The 21,439-nt window shown below is 50.9% G+C and overlaps 1 protein-coding gene across 6 annotated transcripts in view; it reads left to right on the top strand.

Annotated features, from left to right (window-relative positions):
• P2RY8 (P2Y receptor family member 8) overlaps positions 1 to 12,653 on the top strand; it is a 70,270-nt gene extending 57,617 nt beyond the window's left edge. For 3 of the 6 annotated variants that reach the window (XM_033199349.1, XM_033199339.1, XM_033199358.1), the window contains 2 exons: positions 9,352 to 11,601; positions 11,633 to 12,653. In XM_033199349.1, coding sequence (XP_033055240.1) covers positions 9,450 to 10,529 — 1,080 coding nt within the window. In that variant the 5' untranslated portion in view covers positions 9,352 to 9,449 and the 3' untranslated portion in view covers positions 10,530 to 11,601; positions 11,633 to 12,653. Of the gene's footprint in view, positions 1 to 9,351; positions 11,611 to 11,632 lie in introns of those variants that run through there. The other 3 variants (XM_033199378.1, XM_033199368.1, XM_033199387.1) reach the window with 2 other exon arrangements.
• The last annotated feature ends 8,786 nt before the right edge of the window (positions 12,654 to 21,439 follow it).

Raw genomic sequence — 21,439 nt, 5'->3', positions numbered from 1 at the left:
GTTCTTCTAGACCTGGCATCGGTCACCCTCAGCTACTTCTCAAACATCTACATGACCCATTATATTTCTTTTTTTTTTTTCTGAGACGGAGTCTCGCTCTGCCGCCCAGGCTGGAGTGCAGTGGCACGATCTCGGCAGACTGCCAGCTCCACCTCCCTGGTTCATGCCATTCTCCTGCCTCAGCCTCCCAAGTAGCTGGGACTACAGGCGCCCGCCACCTCGCCCGGCTAATTGTTGTTGTTGTTGTTGTATTTTTAGTAGAGACAGGGTTTCACTGTGTTAGCCAGGATGGTCTTGATCTCCTGACCTAGTGATCCACCTGCCTCGGCCTCCCAAAGTGCTGGGATTACAGGTGTGATCCACTGCGCCCGGCCGACCCATTATATTTCTAAATCGATATCAAGGACTCTTGCTCAAACACGTCTGGGTGCACTAACAGTGACCCTGAGACCACATTGTAAAATCCTGAACAACCTGGTCATGGGAGATGTCCCAAAGCTGGATTCTTCCCATTCACCTAAATACTGATCCATCCATCTACCCATCCACCCACTCACTCACTCATCCATTCACAAATGCACCCATCATTCATCCACCCTTCCACCCACCCATCCATCTATGCATCCCCATCCATTCATCATCGATCCACCCACCCATCCACCCACTCATCCATCTATCCACCCATCCCTCCACCCACCCATCCACCTACTCATCTATACATCTTCCCATCCATCTACCCATCAACCCATCAATTCATCCACCCACATATCCATTCACTTAAATACTGATCCATCCATCCATCCATCCACCCATCCACCCCCTCACTCATCCATTCACAACCATCCATCCACCCATCCACCCACCCACTCACTCATCCATTCACAAACCCACCCACCGTCTATCCACCCACCCACTCACTCATCCATTCACAAACCCACCCACCATCTATCCACCCACCCATCCATCTACCCATCCCCATCCATTTATCATCCATCCACCCACCCATCCACCCAGTCATCCATCTATCCACCCATCCATCCATCCACCTACTCATCTATATATCTTCCCATCCATCTACCCACCAACCCATCAATTCATCCACCCACACATCCATTCACCTAAATACTGATCCATCCATCCATCCATCCACCCATCCACCCCCTCACTCATCCATTCACAACCATCCATCCACCCATCCACCCACCCACTCACTCACTCATCCATTCACAATCATCCATCCACCATCTATCCACCCACCCACTCACTCATCCATTCACAATCATCCATCCACCCATCCACCTACCCACTCACTCATCCATTCACAAACCCACCCACCATCTATCCACCCACCCATCCATCTACCCATCCCCATCCATTTATCATCCATCCACCCACCCATCCACCCAGTCATCCATCTATCCACCCATCCATCCATCCACCTACTCATCTATACATCTTCCCATCCATCTACCCACCAACCCATCAATTCATCCACCCACACATCCATTCACCTAAATACTGATCCATCCATCCATCCATCCACCCATCCACCCCCTCACTCATCCATTCACAACCATCCATCCACCCATCCACCCACCCACTCACTCACTCATCCATTCACAATCATCCATCCACCATCTATCCACCCACCCACTCACTCATCCATTCACAATCATCCATCCACCCATCCACCTACCCACTCACTCATCCATTCACAAACCCACCCACCATCTATCCACCCACCCATCCATCTACCCATCCCCATCCCTTTATCATCCATCCACCCACCCACCCATCCACCCAGTCATCCATCTATCCACCCATCCATCCATCCACCTACTCATCTATACATCTTCCCATCCATCTACCCACCAACCCATCAATTCATCCACCCACACATCCATTCACCTAAATACTGATCCATCCATCCACCCATCCACCCATCCACCCCCTCACTCATCCATTCACAAACCCACCCACCATCTATCCACCCACCCACTCACTCATCCATTCACAAACCCACCCACCATCTATCCACCCACCCACTCACTCATCCATTCACAAACCCACCCACCATCTATCCACCCACCCATCCATCTACCCATCCCCATCCCTTTATCATCCATCCACCCACCCATCCACCCAGTCATCCATCTATCCACCCATCCATCCATCCACCTACTCATCTATACATCTTCCCATCCATCTACCCACCAACCCATCAATTCATCCACCCACACATCCAGCTGTCTAAATACAGATCTATCCATCCATCCATCCACCCACCCACCCACTCACTCATCCATTCACAATCATCCATCCACCCATCCACCCACCCACTCGCTCACTCATCCATTCACAAACCACCCACCATCTATCCACCCACCCATCCATCTACCCATCCCCATCCATTCTCATCCATCCACCCACCCATCCACCCACTCACCCATCCATCCACCCATCCACCTACTCATCTATACATCTTCCCATCCATCTACCCATCAACCCGTCAATTCATCCAGCCACACATCCATTCACTTAAATACTGATCCATCCACCCATCCACCCACCCACCCACCCACCATTCATCCACACATTCACCCTGCCACCCACCCACCCTTCCATGCACTCCATCCATCCATCCATCCATCATCCATCCATCCACTCATCCATCTGCCCACCCAGACACTCATCCACTCAGCCACCCATTCATCCATCCATCCATCCATCCACCCATCCACCCACCCACTCACTCATCCATTCACAATCATCCATCCACCCATCCACCCACCCACTCGCTCACTCATCCATTCACAAACCCACCCACCATCTATCCACCCACCCATCCATCTACCCATCCCCATCCATTCATCATCCATCCACCCACCCATCCACCCACTCACCCATCCATCCACCCATCCACCTACTCATCTATACATCTTCCCATCCATCTACCCATCAACCCGTCAATTCATCCAGCCACACATCCATTCACTTAAATACTGATCCATCCACCCATCCACCCACCACCCACCCACCATTCATCCACACATTCACCCTGCCACCCACCCACCCTTCCATGCACTCCATCCATCCATCCATCCATCCATCCATCCATCCACTCATCCATCTGCCCACCCAGACACTCATCCACTCAGCCACCCATTCATCCATCCATCCATCCATCCACCCACCTATGTACCCATGCATCCACCCATCTATGCATCTAGCCATCCATCCACCCACCCATCCATGCATGTATTCACCCATCTACCCATCGACCCACTCTCATCTCTGTCTTCATCTTCCCATGCCTTCTCTCTGTGTCTGTGCCTAAATTTCTCTTTCTCCTAAGGACACCAGTGAATTCTATGAGGGCCTCTCACTACTCTATTATGACCGCATTTTTGACTTCAGGAATGACATAGACACAGACCCTATTTCTAAGCAAGGAATGGCCATAATAACGAGAGTATCGTGCAGGGTGTGGTCCACGACAACTTCCTCCTATGTGATCAAAGTAGGTAATTCAAGCCAGCATCCGTTTTGATTGTCTTCCAGCACCACAGCTCCAACAAAGTGCCATTTGCTGCTTTGGGCGTTTAGGGCCTCCCGAGGCAGCCCTATCAAAAGAACCACAAACTGGGTGGTGCAAACACCCCAGAAACCCAGAAAGGAGAGCAGATGACAAGCGTGGGGCTGGCTTGTGACTCCTTAGGGCTGGGCCCTCTCGCTCCCCTGTGTGCTCAGTACTTGGGGAGAGCCCCCAACACTCAGGAAAGAGGGGTTGTTGTAGCTAGAAGACAGCAGCTGTCCAAAAGGGTCTGTCACCAGCATGCCATCCCTGCTGCCAATGAGGGGCTGCTTCTTGTCTCTTTCACATCCCAATCCTGTAAGGTCCACCCTGAACAAGACTGTAGGATTCCTGCTCTCTGCATCTGAACCCTTCAGAAAGGGGTTCCCAGGGCTGGGAATTAGGGGAGAGCATCTCCAAGAATCAGGAACACGCCGGGCGCGGTGGCTCACACCTGTCATCCCAGCATTTTGGGAGGCTGAGGTGGGCGGATCATGTGAGGTCAGGAGTTTGAGACCAGCCTGGCCAACATGATGAAACCCCATCACTACTAAAATTACAAAAAAAAAAAAAAAGGGCTGGGCACGATGGCTCACGTCTGCAATCCCAGCACTTTGGGAGGCCGAGGAGGGTGGATCACCTGAGGTCAGCAGTTCGCAACCATCCTGGCTAACACGGTGAAACCCCTTCTGTACTAAAAATACAAAAATTAGCTGGGTGTGGTGGCGGGAGCCTGTAGCCCCAGCTACTCGGGAGGCTGAGGCAGGAGAATTGCTTGAATCCGGGAGGCGGAGGTTGCAATGAGCTGTGATCACACCACTGCACTCCAGCCTGGGCAAAAAGAGTGAAACTCCGTCTCAAAAAGAAAAAAAAAATTCCAAAAAAAATTAGCCAGGTGTGGTGGCGGGTTCCTGTAGCCCCAGCTACCCAGGAGGCTGAGGCAGGAGAATCGCTTGAACCCGGGAGGCGGAGGTTGCCATGAGCTGAGATCGCGCCACTGCACTCCAGCCTGAGCAACAGAGCAAGACTCCGTCTCAATAAAAAAAAAAAAAATCAGAAAGAACCAAAATGTCCGTCCACAGAGGATGAATACACAGAATTTGTCTATCCATACAGTGGACAATTTTTTTATTTATATAAATAATATTTGTATTTTGCCCCCCAAAAGCTAGTTTTTTAAAAGACCTGGTTATACAAATGATGGTATTTGACAACTGAGGGAATAGATAATTAAAATATTCATGTTACCACATTAATAGACCTAAAGAAAAATGTGATTATTTTCATAGATGCTGAAAAGGACTTTCATAAAATTTTAATAACCATTTCTGATTAAAAAAAGCATGTTTTATATTAATTCATAGACTCTTACCATTGCAAAGCACATATATCTCATTATGGGCTTACATTTCTTCTTTTTTTTATTATTATACTTTAAGTTCTAGGGTACAGGTGCACAACGTACAGGTTTGTTACATAGGTATCCATGTGCCATGTTGGTGTGCTGCACCCATTAACTGGTCACTTACATGAGGTATATCTCCTAATGCTATCCCTCCCCCCTCCCCACAACAGGCCCCAGTGTGTGATGTTCCCCTTCCCGAGTCCAAGTGATCTCATTGTTCAGTTCCCACCTATGAGTGAGAACATACGGTGTTTGGTTTTCTGTTCTTGTGATAGTTTGCTGAGAACGGTGGTTTCCAGCTGCATCCATGTCCCTGCAAAGGACATGAACTCATCCATTTTGATGGCTGCATCGTATTCCATGGTGTCTATATGCCCACACAATGGACTATTTTGCAGCCACTAGGAGGACTTAAGCTCTGACACAGACTGCTGTGTGGATGAACTTTGAAGACCCCAGGCTCGGGGACAGAGGCTGGACACAAAAGATCACATATTGTCGAATTTTCTTCTTATAAAATGTCTAGAATAGGCAAATCCACAGAGACCAGAAGCAGATTTGAGGTTGACAGGGGCTAAGGACAGGAAACAACAGGATCGACAGTTGTGGGGTTCTCAAGGGTTTTTGTTTTGCATTGTGTTGTTTTGTTTTGAGACGGAGTTTCGCTTTTGTGGCCCAGGCTTGAGTGCAGTGGTGTGATCTCGGCTCACTGCAACCTCTGCCCCCCACCCCGGTTCAAGCGATTCTCCCGCCTCAGCCTCCGGAGTAGCTGGGACTACAGTCACCTGCCACCGCGCTAATTTTTTTGTGTTATTTTTTAGTAGAGATGGGGTTTCACCATGTTAGCCAGGATGGTCTCGATCTCCTGACCTCAGGTGATCCACCCGCCTCGGCCTCCCAAAGTGCTGGGATTATAGGTGTGAGCCACCGCGCCAGGCTGGTAAAGCTGTTTTTAGAAGAAATAAATGAGAGGGCTGGGAGAGATACAGACCCTCAACAGGCAAGAAACGTTCCTGGATGCATTGCTGCCAGACAGGTATGCATTTTCCTGCAAAGCGTAAGAAAAAGGGTCCAACCTGGCCGGGCATGGTGGCTCACGCCTGTCATCCCAGCACTTTGGGAGGCCGAGGCCATTGGATCTCCTGAGGTCAGGAGTTCAAGACCAGCCTGGCTAACATGGTAAAACCCCGTCTCTACTCAAAATACAAAAGTTAGCCAGGCGGGGTGGCGGGCGCCTCTAGTCCCAGCTCCTCGGGAGGCTGAGGCAGGAGAATCATTTGAACTCGAGAGGCAGAGGTTGCAGTGAGCGGAGATCACGCCACTGCACCCCAGCCTGGGTGACAGAGTGCCAAAAAAAAAAAAAAAAGAAAAGAAAAGAAAAAGAGGGTCCAACTTGCAGCCCCTGAGCGCCCACCTGTGGTCGGTCCGTTGCTTCAGACCATTCAGTGCCCAGATATTTCTGGAAAGCCACTTCTGCAGGCCAGACACCACCAAGAGCAACCGTTGTGCTCATTTTGTAAAATTTCCATCCTGCCGCCCCAGCCTCGGCGGGACCCAAACCGCAAGCCGGTGGTGCCTCTTGTGTGAGGGCAGCTGGTGACAGTTAGAGATAATTTCTTGATTAATCACCCGTGTTGCTCAGCAGTCCTGCCTGGCTGTCTTCCCTGGGGGCTGTCCAGTGGCCACAGGGGACAGACCCGAAATTACAACACAGCTGGCTGCGAAGGGACTGCTTGCTGGATGGTCAGACCACACAGGTACAGACAGGAGGGTGGCTGCGTGAGGCCGCCATGGCAGGACTTCCAACAGCACGTGATGGTTCAATGTGTGCGAGGCACAGCTGCCTCCCTGGAGAGTTAAAGCCACAAATTCCAGCCCAGGTGTGGTGGCTCAGGCCTGTAATCCCAACACTTTGGGAGGCCGAGGCAGGAGGATTGCTTGAAGCCAGGAGTTTGAGACCAGCCTGGGCAACGTAGCAAAACCCCATGTCTACCAAAAATAAAAATATTAGCTGGGCATGGCGGCATGCACCTGTAGTCCCAGCTACTCAGGAGGATTGCTTGAAGCCAGGAGTTTGAGACCAACCTGGGCAACATAGCACAACCGCATGTCTACAAAAAATAAAAATATTAGCTGTGCATAGTGGTACTCTCACCTGTAGTCCCAGCTACTCAGGAAGCTAAGGCAGGAGGACTGCTCGAAGCCAGGAGTTTGAGACCAGCCTGGGCAAGATAGTAAAACCCCATGTCTACAAAAAATAAAAAATAGCTGGGCATGGCGGCACGCACCTGTAGTCCCAGCTACTCAGGAGGCTAAGGCAGGAGGATTCCTTGATGCCAGAAGTTTGAGACCAGCTTGGGCAACATGGCAAAACCCCATGTCTACCAAAAATAAAAATATTAGCTGGGTATGGTGGCATGCACCTGTAGACCCAGCTACTCAGGAGGATTGCTTGAAGCCAGGAGTTTGAGCCCAGCCTGGGCAATATAGCAAAACCCCATGTCTATCAAAAATAAAAATATTAGCTGGGCATGGTGGCATGCACCTGTAGACCCAGCTACTCAGGAGGCTGAGGCAGGAGGATTGCTTGAGGCCAGGCATTGGAGGCTGCAGTGAGTTACATTTGCACCACTGCCCTCCAGCCTGGGCAACATAGCAAGACCCCATCTCCATAAAACAAAAACAAAAGAACAATTCCAGGGCTGTTTCCAGTTATAGTGTCCTTTCGACAGACACATTTTTCATCAGCAGTTCATGGCTCAAGCGTCTCTCCTTCCAGACGTTCCCCCCCCATGGCCACAGCAGGCGGCACCTCAAGAAGGAAGGGTCTGCTTTTTCTCCTGAAGCCATAGGTGGCCGGAGGTGCCCAGCTGGCCGTGGGGGGCGGTGCTGACGCATGCATAACCGTAGGTTTCACACCTGGGCACGTCCGGGCAGGCCACAGAACTTCTCCCTGAAACTGAAATGAAAGCTCTGGGCCATTTGAAAACCAGTTTGAGGAAGCTGTTCGTGCAGCAGTTGGTAAGAAGTCACAGGTCTCCTCTGGAGGAAGAAAGAGCAGGGTGGAGCCTGGGGCTGACGGGTGTGAAAGCTAGAAAGACGCTGGAGGTCTCCCGGCGCTCGGATGGTTTTCTGCCGCTAGATGCTTTGTGGGAGGAAGGTCCCTGAAATGAAACGATGAACACCCAAAGGGCTGACGGTCCCTTTGTGGTTTCCATCCATGGGGGACGGTGAGGGAGGCGTGAGGTCTGTACAACGAACGTTCAACCTGCCCGTGGTCGCCACAGGCCCCACTCTGGATCTGCTACGAGTCTCAGCCTGTGACGTGGACCAAGGTCTCCAATGACCTCCCTGATCCAAGGAAGGAGGGGAGGGAGGGAGGGGAGGGAAGGGAGGGGGGAGGGAGGGAGGGAGGGAGGGAGGGAGGGAGGAGAGAGTGAGGGGGAAAGAAGGAATGAAGGAGGGAGGGAAGAGAAGGAAGGATGGGAGGGAAGGAGGAAAGAAAGGAGGGAGGGAAGGAAGGAGAGAGGAGAAAAAAAGAAGGAAGGAAGGAAGGGAGAAAGGGACGAAGGAGGGAGGGAAGGAAGGAAATGAGGAGGGAAGGGAGGAAAGGCGGAGGGAGGAAAGGAAGGAGACAGGAGAAACAGGAAAGATGGAAGGAAAGAGGGAAGAAAGGAAGGGAGGGAGGGAAGGAAGGGAGGAAAGGGAGGGAGGGAAGGAAGGAAGGAACAAGGGAGGGAGGGAAGGAAGGAAGGATGGGAGGGAAGGAGGAAAGAAAGGAGGGAGGGAAGGAAGAAGAGAGGAGAAACAGGAAAGACAGAAGGAAGGTAGGAAGGAAGGTAGGAAGGAAGGGAGAAAGGGAGGAAGGAGAGAAGGAAGGGAGGAGGGAAAGGAGGAAGGAGGGAGGGAAGGAAGGAATGAAGGAAGCAGGGAGGGAAGAGAAGAAAGGATGGGAGGGAAGGAAGGAAAGAGGAGAAAGAGGAAAGATGGCAGGTAGGAAGGGAGAAAGGGAGGAAGAGAGGGAAAGAAGGAAGGAGGGAAGGAAGGAAGGATGGAAGGAAGGAAGAAAGCAGAGAAGGAAGGGAGGGAGTGAGGGAAGGAAGGGTGGGAAGAAGGGAGGGAAGGGGAGAAAGGAAGGGAAGGAAGGAAGGAGGGAAGAAGAGAAGGTAGGAGGGAGGGAGAGAAAGGAGGAGGGAGGAGGCAGGAAGAAGAAAGGGGAGAAGAGAGGAAAGAAGAAAATGACAGAGGGTGAAGAAACGAAGCAGACAGGCAGGAAAAGAAGGAGGAGAGGGAAGGAGGGAGGAAGGGCGGGAGGGATGGAGGAGACAGGGAGCGTGGCTAACGCATTTCCCCGCCCTCCTTGGTCCCCGGGGAGCGACGCGCAGGAGCCCCCCTGGCAGCCACCTCCCCACCTGCGCCCCTGAGCCGCGCACCCTTCCCTTGCAGAGCCCGGGTGAGGACCCCTCCAGGATGCAGGTCCCGAACAGCACCGGCCCGGACAACGCGACCCTGCAGATGCTGCGGAACCCGACGATCGCAGTGGCCCTGCCCGTGGTGTACTCGCTGGTGGCGCTGGTCAGCATCCCGGGTAACCTTTTCTCCCTGTGGGTCCTGTGCCGCCGCATCGGGCCCAAATCCCCGTCGGTCATCTTCATGATCAACCTGAGCGTCACGGACCTGATGCTGGCCAGCGTGCTGCCTTTCCAAATCTACTACCATTGCAATCGCAACCACTGGGTGTTCGGGGTGCTGCTGTGCAACGTGGTCACCGTGGCCTTTTACGCCAACATGTACTCCAGCATCCTCACCATGACATGCATCAGCGTGGAGCGCTTCCTGGGGGTCCTGTACCCGCTCAGCTCCAAGCGCTGGCGCCGTCGGCGTTACGCGGTGGCCGCGTGTGCCGGCACCTGGCTGCTGCTCCTGACCGCCCTGTCCCCGCTGGCGCGCACCGACCTCACCTACCCGGTGCACGCGCTGGGCATCGTCACCTGCTTCGATGTGCTCAAGTGGACCATGCTCCCCAGCGTGGCCATGTGGGCCGTGTTCCTCTTCACCATCTTCATCCTGCTGTTCCTCATCCCCTTCGTGGTCACCGTGGCCTGTTACACGGCCACCATCCTCAAGCTGTTACGCACGGAGGAGGCGCACGGCCGGGAGCAGCGGAGGCGCGCGGTGGGCCTGGCCGTGGTGGTCCTGCTGGCCTTCGTCACCTGCTTCGCCCCCAACAACTTCGTGCTCCTGGCGCACATCGTGGGTCGCCTGTTCTATGGCAAGAGTTACTACCACGTCTACAAGCTCACACTGTGTCTCAGCTGTCTCAACAACTGTCTGGACCCGTTTGTGTATTACTTTGCCTCCCGGGAATTCCAGCTGCGCCTGCGGGAATATTTGGGCTGCCGTGGGGTGTCCAGAGACCCCCTGGACACGCGCCGCGAGAGCCTCTTCTCTGCCAGGACCACGTCCTTGCGCTCGGAGGCCGGTGCGCACCCCGACGGGCTGGAGGGAGCCCCCAGGCCCGGCCTCATGAGGCAGGAGAGTGAGTTCTGAGTTCCCCGGGGTGCAGCTTGGAGAGCCAGGGGCGCATGGAGAGGCCACCGTGCCAGAGGTTCAGGGAGAACAGCTGCGTTTCTCCCAGGCACTGCAGAGGCACCCGTGAGGGTCTCCACGTTTCACTGAGGGTGGAGAAATCAGCAAAGCCCAGCGGGGCACAAGGCGCTCTGGTACGCTGCAGAGGGGGCCTCTACCTCTCTGTGCCATGCACCAGACCGCGTGTGCCACCATGCCCGGCTAATTTTTGTATTTTTTTTTTTTAGTAGAGCCGGGGTGTCCACCCCCGAGCTCCTTAGACACTCCTCATACCTGTGGGTCCCTGAGCATGGACATTTAACCAGCCCCACTCCCTCTGCCACTGGATTTCTGGATATCCTCCCTGGGCGACCTGCCAGCCCCATTCCCAGCTCCTCCTCTCCTTGCTGACATCGTCCCTTAGCTGTGGTTCTGGCCTTCTCTATTCTCCCCCAGAGGTGCTGGTCTCCCTAGCGCGGTGCCCACCGAAATTGCTGTTGATTTCACTCAGGGCCACTGTGGTGGTTGTGGTTGGAATTCTTCCTTCAGAGGCACAAGGACAAATGTATTACTTCATCTCTGATGACTCCGGGAGCACCTGAGGTTCCTGCAAGTCAACTACCCCCGTGTTCCCCACGTCCCCTCCCTGCCCCATCCCACCCCCCCACCCTGGAGCTGACCACGGTGATTTTTGGCACGGTTGTTCCGCCCTGGCTTGGAGGGCCCCCCCACCCCTGTTCTGCTTCTGTGAATCCCTGATAGGAAAGGAGGTCCCACCAGATCCCTGGAACACCATCAGGCCTCCCTGACTCAGGACGAGGACCTCGGAGGCCCAGGTGTGGAAAGGAGGCTCCGTGAGATGGAGCCCATTCCAACCCAAGGGTGCAGCTTGATTCCGGAGTTCCCCGCCTTCTGCCCATTGTCTGCGCCGTTTTCCCCTCCCCGGCGAGTCCATCTGGAGTCCGGGGAGCAGGCAACGGGCCTGACCCGTCAGACCGTTTGGAGATCAAGCACCGGACGCAGGTGTGGACCCCAGGAACATGCAGGGGTGTGGGTCGCTGGGCCCCCTCCATGCTGCGTGTCAGTCGCTGGGCCCCCTCCATGCTGCGTGGGTGGTGAGCAGGCTGCGTGTTTGTCTTTCTTCTTCTGCACGGGACATGCCTGCACCAGCCCCAATACCTGAGCTGGTTTAGGGTAAAGAAGAGCTCTGTGTCCCCACGGGCGTCCGAACATCACAGGGCATTGGACTCCTGGCTCTCTTGGATGAGAAAGACCGTTCTGGAGGCGGGAATGGGAGAGCCGGCCATCTGCCCAGGGTCTCTGCATCTCCACAGTGGGTGGCCTCGGATGCCCAGCCCCTCCCTTTCTGTGCACTGGGGACACCGATGGAGGCCAAAGCTGCTTGCTGTTCAGAGGCCCTCTGTTGGTGCCTCTCTCCTGCCATCATCACCGTGGAAGGAAAACAGAGATGGCTTAGCAATGAATTCAATCCTTCCCAAAACCCGTGTCCACCCGGAACATCAGCATGGGACCGTGTTTGAAAATCGGCTCTTTACAAATGTAACGAAGTCAGGCGAGGCCATCCTGCATTTACAATGGGCCCCATCCAGTGTTCCTATGAGAGACGGAAGAGGAGACACTGACAAGAGGAGGAGGCCACGTGGAGACGGAGGCAGAGACTGGAGTGATGCGGCCACAAGCCCAGGGACACCTGGAGCCCCCAGGAGCTGGGAGAGGCAGGAAGGAGCCTCCCCTAGAGCTTTCCAGGGAGTGTGGCCCTGAGACACCTGGATCTCAAATTTCTGGTCTCCAGGATTGGAGGAGGATAAACTTGTGTTCAGTTCCCAGTTTCTAGGAATTCATTTCAACAGCCCCAACCAATGCAGACACGCACTGAATCCACTCTGACATCCTGGAACTGTGATGTGGACCAGTGCAATGTGCTGGTTCCCGGGTGGGTCATTTCGGGAGGCCCGCTGTGCCCCAGGCTGGATCCCAGGGAGTGCTCTGTGTGTGTGTGTGTGTGTGTGTGTGTGTGTGTGTGAGCAATAAAGCTTTTTAACCACCTGGGTGCAGGCGGACTGAGTCTGAAAAGAAAGTCATCGGGCCGGTACAGTGGCTCACGCCTGTCATCCCAGCACCTTGGGAGGCCGAGACGGGCGGATCACGAGGTCAGGAGATCAAGACCATCCTGGCGAACACGGTGAAACCCCGTCTCTACTAAAAAATACAAAAAAACTAGCCAGGCGAGGTGGCGGGCGCCTGTAGTCCCAGCTACTCGGGAGGCTGAGGCAGGAGAATGGCGTAAACCCGGGAGGCGGAGCTTGCAGTGAGCTGAGATCCGGCCACTGCACTCCAGCCTGGGCGACTGAGCGAGACTCCGTCTCAAAAAGAAAAAAAAAAAAGAGAGTCATCGAAGGGAGATGGGGTGGGGCTGTTTTACAGGATTTGGGTAGATAAAGGAAAATTACAGTCAAAAGGGGTTGTTCTCTGGCAGGCAGGGGTGCGGGTCACAAGGTGCTCAGTGGGGGAGCTTTTGAGCCAGGATGAGCCAGGAGAAGGAATTTCACAAGGTAATGTCTTCACTTAAGGTAGGGACAGGCCCAGATATGGCCACTAGAGACAGATGAAGGCTCCTGGAAGAATGATGTCCCTGTAATGCACTTTTTTCTTTGTTTTTGTTTTTCTGTTTGTTCGTTTGTTTTGTTGTTTTTTGTCTGGACAGCAGAAGGAGCTTTTTTTTTTTTTTTTTTGCAATGCCCAGAAGAGTCTGATGGCTCATTCCCTCCATCACCCCCTAAGTCTGTTTCATGAATGACGTCATGAAGGCATCCAGGATCCCTGGAGACAAGAGCCCCCTGTTTTCTGATTTTTGTTGATTGAAGGACCAGAGTTTTTTTGGTTTTTGGGTTTTGGGTGTTTTTGTTTTGTTTTGTTTTTGTTTTTTTCTTTTTGAGGCAGAGTCTCACTCTGTCACCCAGGCTGGAGTTCAGTGGCACAGTCTGGGCTCACTGCAATCTCTGCCTCCTGGGTTCAAGCGATTCTCCTGCCTCAGCCTCCCAAGTAGCTGGGATGACAGGCACGCACCACCACACCCGGCTAATTTTTGTATTTTTAGTAGAGACGGGGTTTCACCACGTTGGTCAGGCTGGTCTCAAACTCTTGACCTCGTGATCCACCTGCCTCGGCCTCCCAAAGTGCTGGGATGACAGGCATGAGCCACTGCTCCTGGCCTTTTAAAGAACCAATTTTTTTGTGTGTCTGTGTGTGTGTTTTTAGTAGAGACAGGGTTTCTCTATGTTGGTCAGGATGGTCTCTAAATCCTGACCTCAGGTGATCTGCCCACCTCGGCCTCCCAAAGTACTGGGATGACAGGCGTGAGCCCCTGCGCCTGGCCAGGACCACAGTTCTGTATAAAGTGCTGTAGACCCCGGAGGTCAGCTTCGTAAACCGAGCACCCCATCCCCTGCTTCAGAACGCTCCAGATCCCCCTCCCATGTGCCGTCGTGGCATGAAACCGGCCTTCCCACCTTTGCCCTCTGCCGAGCCGTGGTCTTTGGTGAAGGAGAGTGAGGCAGGCGTAGACATGGGACTGCCAGGATGGTGTACCAGCAAGTCCAGCCTGAATGTCCACATGTCTCCAGAAAAATGAGCCACTGTTGTGAGCTGGTCTGCAGGCTCCAGGCGGGGGAGCCTCCCTGGGAACCAGCTCTCTTCCACACGTGGATGAAGGAGAGGCAGAGACTGCAGTGAGGCAGCGGTGAGCCTAGAGACACCTGGAGCCCCCAGGAGCTGGGAGAGGCAGGAAGGATCCTCCCTTAGAGCCTCCCAGAAGGAACTGGATACAATTGTAGTGGATTGAATAGTGCCCCCCAAAAACGTATGTCTATAGCCTAATGCTCAGAGCCTGTGAGTAAGACCTTATTTGGAAACAGGCTCTTTGCAGATGTGATTAAGTTAAGGACCTTGAGATTGGATCATTCTGGAGTAGGGTGGGCCCTAAACGCAAGGGCAGGTGTCCTTCTAAGACACAGAAGAGGAGACACAGACATAGAGGAGGCGGCCACGTGGAGACGGAGGCAGAGACTAGAGTGATGCGGCCACAAGCCCAGGGATGCCTGGAGCCCCCAGGAGTTGGGAGAGGCAGGAGGATCCTCCCCTCGAGCCTCCAGAGGGAACTGGGGGCTGCAAGAGAGACCCAGAACCTCCACAGAAAGAGGGAAATTGCCCTCCTGCTTCTCTAGACTGTCCCAAAGCTGAACCCTAGAAAGCAAAGCTGATCCAGAAGCCTCCAGGGCTGAAACGCTTCAGTCAGCAAGAGACCCCGGAGGAGATCTGACCACAGGTGCTGAGCGTGGGCCTTGGGTGTGTCTCGTGGGGGTGGGGGGCGGAACCTGTGAAAGACCTCAGAGGAGCACCTTCAGGGCAACGCACAGAAGATCCCTGAACTGCCCTGTAAACAAAACTGAGAGCTTGAGTCAGAGGAAGCCCACACAATATCCTTCCTCGAGACCGTGTGAGAACGCCGACATCCTCCCGCAAACGAAGACGTTGCAAGCAGGCAAAGTGCGTCAATTTTTTTTTTTTTTTTTTTGCCTTTATTATGATTTGTGCAGCCACTTGACTATGGAGAGCGGCCGACATGTTTTACATGTCGTGTAAGGTTTCTTACAGCCTCTTACAGCCGTGAAGGTTTCCTGGAAGCTGACTCCGTCTGTTCACTTGCCGAGCTTTGAGTAAAAAGATAACACATGTCTATTGACTCACACCCATGTTTTAAGATGGAAAACTTGACTTCTCTTCTTGGCAGGACATGGAGAGAGGGAGGCATTCCAAAAAGTCTCAGCCTCCATCAAGGCGTGGTGGTTCATGCCGGTAATCCCGGCACTTTGGGAGGCTCAGACGGGATGACTGCTTGAGTCCGGGAGTTCAAGGGCCAATCTAGGCAACACGGTGAGACCCTGTGTCTGTAAAAAATAAAAATAAAACATAAAAAAAAAAAAACAGCGTTGATGCTACTTCTATTTTTTCCACTGCAGAAGGCAAATGTGTTTCTGTCTCTGATTTCTGTGGGGTTTGCAATTTAAACACAGACTCCATTTGATGCTGGATCCAGTGTCTTATCCTCTTCACAGGCTCCTTGTCTTGGTCTGTTTATCCTGCTGGAAAACAAACAAACAAAAACAAAAACAAAACACCATTGCTTTACTCAGGGTTCTCTAGAGGGACAGAACTAATAGCATAGATAGATAGATAGATAGATGATAGATAGAGATAGATAGATAGATACATAGATAGATACTAGGTAGATACAGATAGATGATAGGTACATAGATGATAGATAGATGGTAGGTAGATAGATACAGATAGATGATAGATACATAGATAGATAGTAGGTAGATAGCTACATAGATAGATAGATGATAGAGATAGATAGATACTAGGTAGATACAGATAGATGATAGATACATAGATGATAGATATAGATAGATAGATACATAGATAGATGATAGATACATAGATAGTAGGTAGATAGCTACATAGATAGATAGATGATAGATAGAGATAGATAGATAGATACTAGGTAGATACAGATAGATGATAGATACATAGATGATAGATAGAAGGTAGATAGATACAGATAGATGATAGATACATAGATAGATAGTAGGTAGATAGCTACAGATAGATAGATGATAGATACATCGATATATGATAGATAGTAGGTAGATACAGATAGATGATAGATAAATAATAGAGAGACAGTAGGTAGATATAGATAGATAGATAGATAGAGGAGTTTAAGGCTGGGTGCAGTGGCTCACACCTGTAATCCCAGCATTTTGGGAGGCCGAGGCAAGCAGATCACCTGAGGTCCAGAGTTCGAGACCAGCCTGTCCAACAAGGTAAAATCCCGTCTCTACTAAAAATACAAAATTAGCTGGGTGTGGTGGCAGGCACCTGTCATCCCAGCTACTTGGGAGGCTGAGGTGGGAGAATCGCTTGAACCTGGGAGGCGGAGGTTGCAGTGAGCCACGATCACGCCACTGCACTCCAGCCTGGGTGACAGAGTGAGACTCTGTCTCAAAAAAAAAAAAAATAGACAAATGGATAGATACATGGATAGATAATAGATGGACAGATAGATACATACATGGGTAGATAGATGATAGATTGATAAATGGATGATAGGAGCTAGATAGATAGATACATAGATAGATACATAGATAGATAGATAGAGATAGATAGATAGATGATAGATACATAGATGGATAGATGATAGATACATAGATAGATGATAGATAGTAGGTAGATAGCTACAGATAGATAGATGATAGAGATAGATAGATAGATAGATAGATAGATAGATAGATAGATAGATAGATACATAGATAGATAGATAGATAGATGATAGATTGATAGATGATAGATGATAGATGAAAATATAGATGATGGATAGACAGATACATACATAGATAGACGATAGATAGATGGATACATAGATAACAGAATGGATGGATAGATAATAGATGGACAGATAGATACATACATACATACATGGATAGATAATAGATGGACAGATAGATACATACATGGGTAGATAGATGATAGATAGAGATAGATAGATAGATGATAGATAAATAATAGAGAGACAGTAGGTAGATATAGATAGATAGATAGATAGATAGATACATAGATAGATAGATACATAGATAGATAGATAGATACATAGATGGATAGATGATAGATACATAGATGGATAGATGATAGATACATACATACATACATGGATAGATAGACATACATACAGATATAGATGGATAGATGATCAATAGACAGATACATACATAGATAGACGATAGATAGATACATACACACATAGATCCATAGATGGATGGATACATAAATAGATATCATGGCTAAATAGATGGAAGGGTGATAGATAGATCCATAGACAAGATAGATGGATACATGATAGATGAATAGCTGGATAATTGATGGATAACATGGATACATAGATAGATGATAGATAGAGAAACCCTCGCATGCTAACTCAGGGTTTCTCCACCTCAGCACAGCTGACATTTGGGGCTGGAGGGCTCTCTGCGGTGGGGCCGTCCCAGGCATTGTAGGGTGTTCAGCAGTGACGCTGGGCTCCGCCCACCAGATGGGAGCAGCACCCCCACACTGCACACACCCGGACGTGACAGTCAAAAATATCTTCAGACATTGCCAGGTGTTTCCTGGACAGTAGGATCTCCTCAGTTCTTAGCAACTGAATTACACACAACCTACAAACATGCACACATTTGAGAATCTTTGAACATCAGACCATGCGATGCTGGCTCAATGCAAAATAGGACATTAAGGAGAGAAGCCCGGCCTGGTGAAATGGGGTGTCTGAGTTTGCTGGGGTTGCCATAGCAAAGTTCTGTACGCTGTACAGCTTAGACAACAAACATTGATTCTCCCACAGTCCTGGAGGCTGGAGGTCTGAGGTCAAGGTGTGGGCAGGGCTGGTTCCTCCCGAGGCCTCTCTCCTGAGCTTGGAGATGCCGTCTTCTCCCTGTGTCCTCACAGGGTCGTCCCTCAATGTGTGTCTGTGTCTTCAGCTCCTCTTCTCCTCTTCTTATGGGATGTCTTAGTCCATTGCAGGCTGCTATCACAGAATACCATAGACTGGCTGGCTTAGAAACAACAGACATTCGGCCGGGCACGGTGGCTCACGCCTGTCATCGCACCACTTTGGGAGGCCGAGGCGGGCAGATCACCTGAGGTCAGGAGTTCGAGACCAGCCTAACCAATGTGGTGAAACCCCGTTTCTACTAAAAGAAAAAAGAAAAAAAAATACAAAAACAATTAACGGGGTGTGGTGGCGGCACCTGTAGTGCCAGCTACTCGGGAGGCTGAGGCAGGAGAATGGCGTAAACCCGGGAGGTGGAGCTTGCAGTGAGCTGAGATCGCACCACTGCACTCCAGCCTGGGCGACAGAGCAAGACTCTGCCTCAGAAAAAAAACCAAAAAACAAAAAACAAAACAAAACAAAAAAAACACACAACAACAAAGAAAAAACAGACATTGGCCAGGCATGATGGCTCATGCCTGTCATCCCAGCACTTTGGGAGGCCGAGGCGGGCAGATCACCTGAGGTCAGGAGTTCAAGACCAGCCTAACCAATGTGGTGAAACCCCGTCTCTACTAAAAAAAAAAAAAAAAAAATTAGCGGGGCGTGGTGGCAGGCGCCTGTAGTCCCAGCTACTTGGGAGGCTGAGGCAGGAGAATGGCGTGAACCCGGGAGGAGGAGCTTGCAGTGAGCCGAGATCGGGCCACTGCACTCCAGCCTGGGCGGCAGAGCGAGACTCTGTCTCTGTCTCAAAAGCAAACAAACAAACAAACAAACGAAACAGGCATTGGCCGGGCATGGTGGCTCATGCCTGTCATCCCAGCACTTGGGAAGGGCCAAAGTGGGTGCATCACCTGAGGTGGGGAGTTTGAGACTAGCCTGGCCAACACAGAGAAACTCCATCTCTACTAAAAAATACAAAAAATTAGCCGGGCATGGTGGAGGGCACCTGTAGTCCCAGATACTCAGGAGGCTGAGGCAAGAGAGTCCCTTGAACCTGGGAGGCAGAGGTTGCAGTGAGCCGAGATCGTGCCACTGCACTCCAGTCTGGGCAACAGGGCAAGAGTCAGTCAAAAAAAAAAAAAAAAAAAAGCAAAGGAAATTCTGAAAGTCACTGACAGGCACATTGAGATCAGGAGGGCTGCAGTAGTCAGGGCTTTCGAGCAGTTAAAGCTCTGCCTGGTGGGCTTTCCATGCTGTGGCCATAACGGACAACTTACAAGGATAAATGCAGGCGTGTTAAAGGCTGCTGGACCCCATCTCTGGTTAGCTGGCACTCCTGGAACGCTGGTATGGTTGACTGGGTTGATCCGTGTCTCCCCGTTGATACGTCTACCAGGTGAATGGCACCTTATTTGGAAATCGGGTTCTTACATGTGCAATTAGTTCATGATTTCAAGATATCATACTGGATTAAGGTGGACCCTAAGTCCAATGACAGGTGTCCTTGTAAGAGACAGAAGAGGAGACACAGACACAGAGGAGGAGGCCACATGGAGACGGAGGCAGAGACTGGAGTGATGCGGCCACAAGCCCGGGACACCTGGAGCCCCCAGAAGCTGGGGCAGGAAGGATCATCCCCTAGAGGCTTCAGAGGAGCGTGGCCCTGCCTATGCCTTGATTTCAGACTTCTGACCTGCAGGGCTATAATGCAATTGATTTTTGCTATTTTAAGCTTCAGGGTTTTGAGTGATGGTTACCAGTAACCCCTATTCTAGGTCACTGAACCCTTCAGCTTTGCCTGCACCTGTTTAGGAAGTGGTAGCCTTCACTTCATCTTCTATAGATAATTACTGTAATTTCCTTTGCTGTTTTTCTTTTCCTTTTCTTTCTTCTTCTTTTTTTTTTGAGACGAAACCTCGCTCTGTCGCCCAGGCTGGAGTGCAGTCGCACGATCTCGGCTCACTGCAGGCTCCGCCTCCTGGGTTCACGCCATTCTCCTGCCTCAGCCTCCCGAGTAGCTGGGACTACAGGTGCCTGCCACCACGCCCGGCTAGTTTTGTGTATTTTTTAGTAGAGACGGAGTTTCACCGTGTTAGCCAGGATGGTGTCGATCTCCTGACCTCATGATCTATCTGCCTCCCAAAGTGCTCGGATTATAGGCATGAGACACCGCGCCCGGCCTTCCTTTGCTATTTTTCTTTATGATTTAATATCTCACCCGCGACTGGGCCCGGTGGCTCACACCTGTAATCCCAGCACTTTGGGAGGCTGAGTCGGGTGGATCACCTGAGGTCAGGAGTTCAAGACCAGCCTGGTCAACACAGTGAAACCCCATCTCTACTAAAAATGCAAAAATTAGCCAGGTGTGATGGCAGGTGCCTGTAATCCTAGCTACTCCGGGGGCTGAGGCAGGAGAATAGCTTGAACCTGGGAGGTGGAGTTTGCAGTGAGTCGAGATCATAACATTGCACTCCAGCTTGGGTGACAGAGTGAGACTCCATCTCAAAAAAAGAAAGAAAAGAAAAGAAAAGAAAGAAGGAAGGAAGGAAGGAAGGAAGGAAAGAGGGAGGGAAGGAAGGAAGGAAGGAAGAAAGAAAAGAAAGAAAAGAAAAGAAAAGAAAAGAAAAGAAGAAGGAAGGAAGAAAGAAAAGAAAGAAAGAGGAAGGAAGGAAGGAAGGAAGGAAAGAGGGAGGGAAGGAAGGAAGGAAGGAAGGAAAGAAGGAAAGAAAGAAAGAGAAAGAAAGGAAGGAAGGAAGGAAGAAAGAAAAAGAAAGAAAGAAGGAAGGAAGGAAGGAAAGAAAATAAGGAAGGAAGGAAACACAAAAACACCTTCACCTGCATGGAGTTTATGTTATATGCAGTATAGTTTGTAAAGTTGTGATTCCCTCTATTGCTTCAAAACGAAGAAAAGTTACTTCTCCAAAAATACGAAATATGAATCTGTATGCTGCTGTTATTTTTAAATTTTTTTTTTCAAAACTCACAATATTGAAAATCAGACATCACATGGTTTAGGTGCTTTTCTTCCTCCCGTTTATTTGACTATTCTGTAACTTCTCTGTTTTTCGTTTCCTCCACAATGTATTGGACACCCTCAGACGTCATTCCACAGTTAAGAAAATTAAAGGTAGGATTCCGTTTTCTGTATCTACACATCACTGGCATATGATCTGGGTCTATGATTATTTTTGACATTTTATTTTAAAATCTTTTGAGTCACAAAAGGCTGGGGAAACAGTCCCCGGAGTCTCCAGGCCACTCTGGGTTTATAGGGAGCAGGTGTGGCTGGGCTCTTGGCGGTGGGGGCGGGGTGAAGAAAAATCCA

Source organism: Trachypithecus francoisi, unplaced genomic scaffold (assembly GCF_009764315.1).
Source record: "Trachypithecus francoisi isolate TF-2019V2 unplaced genomic scaffold, Tfra_2.0 Contig01714, whole genome shotgun sequence".
NCBI classification, from domain to species: domain Eukaryota; kingdom Metazoa; phylum Chordata; class Mammalia; order Primates; family Cercopithecidae; genus Trachypithecus; species Trachypithecus francoisi.
Note: the sequence above shows the minus strand (reverse complement) of the source record. Positions and strands in the feature narration are given on the sequence as shown.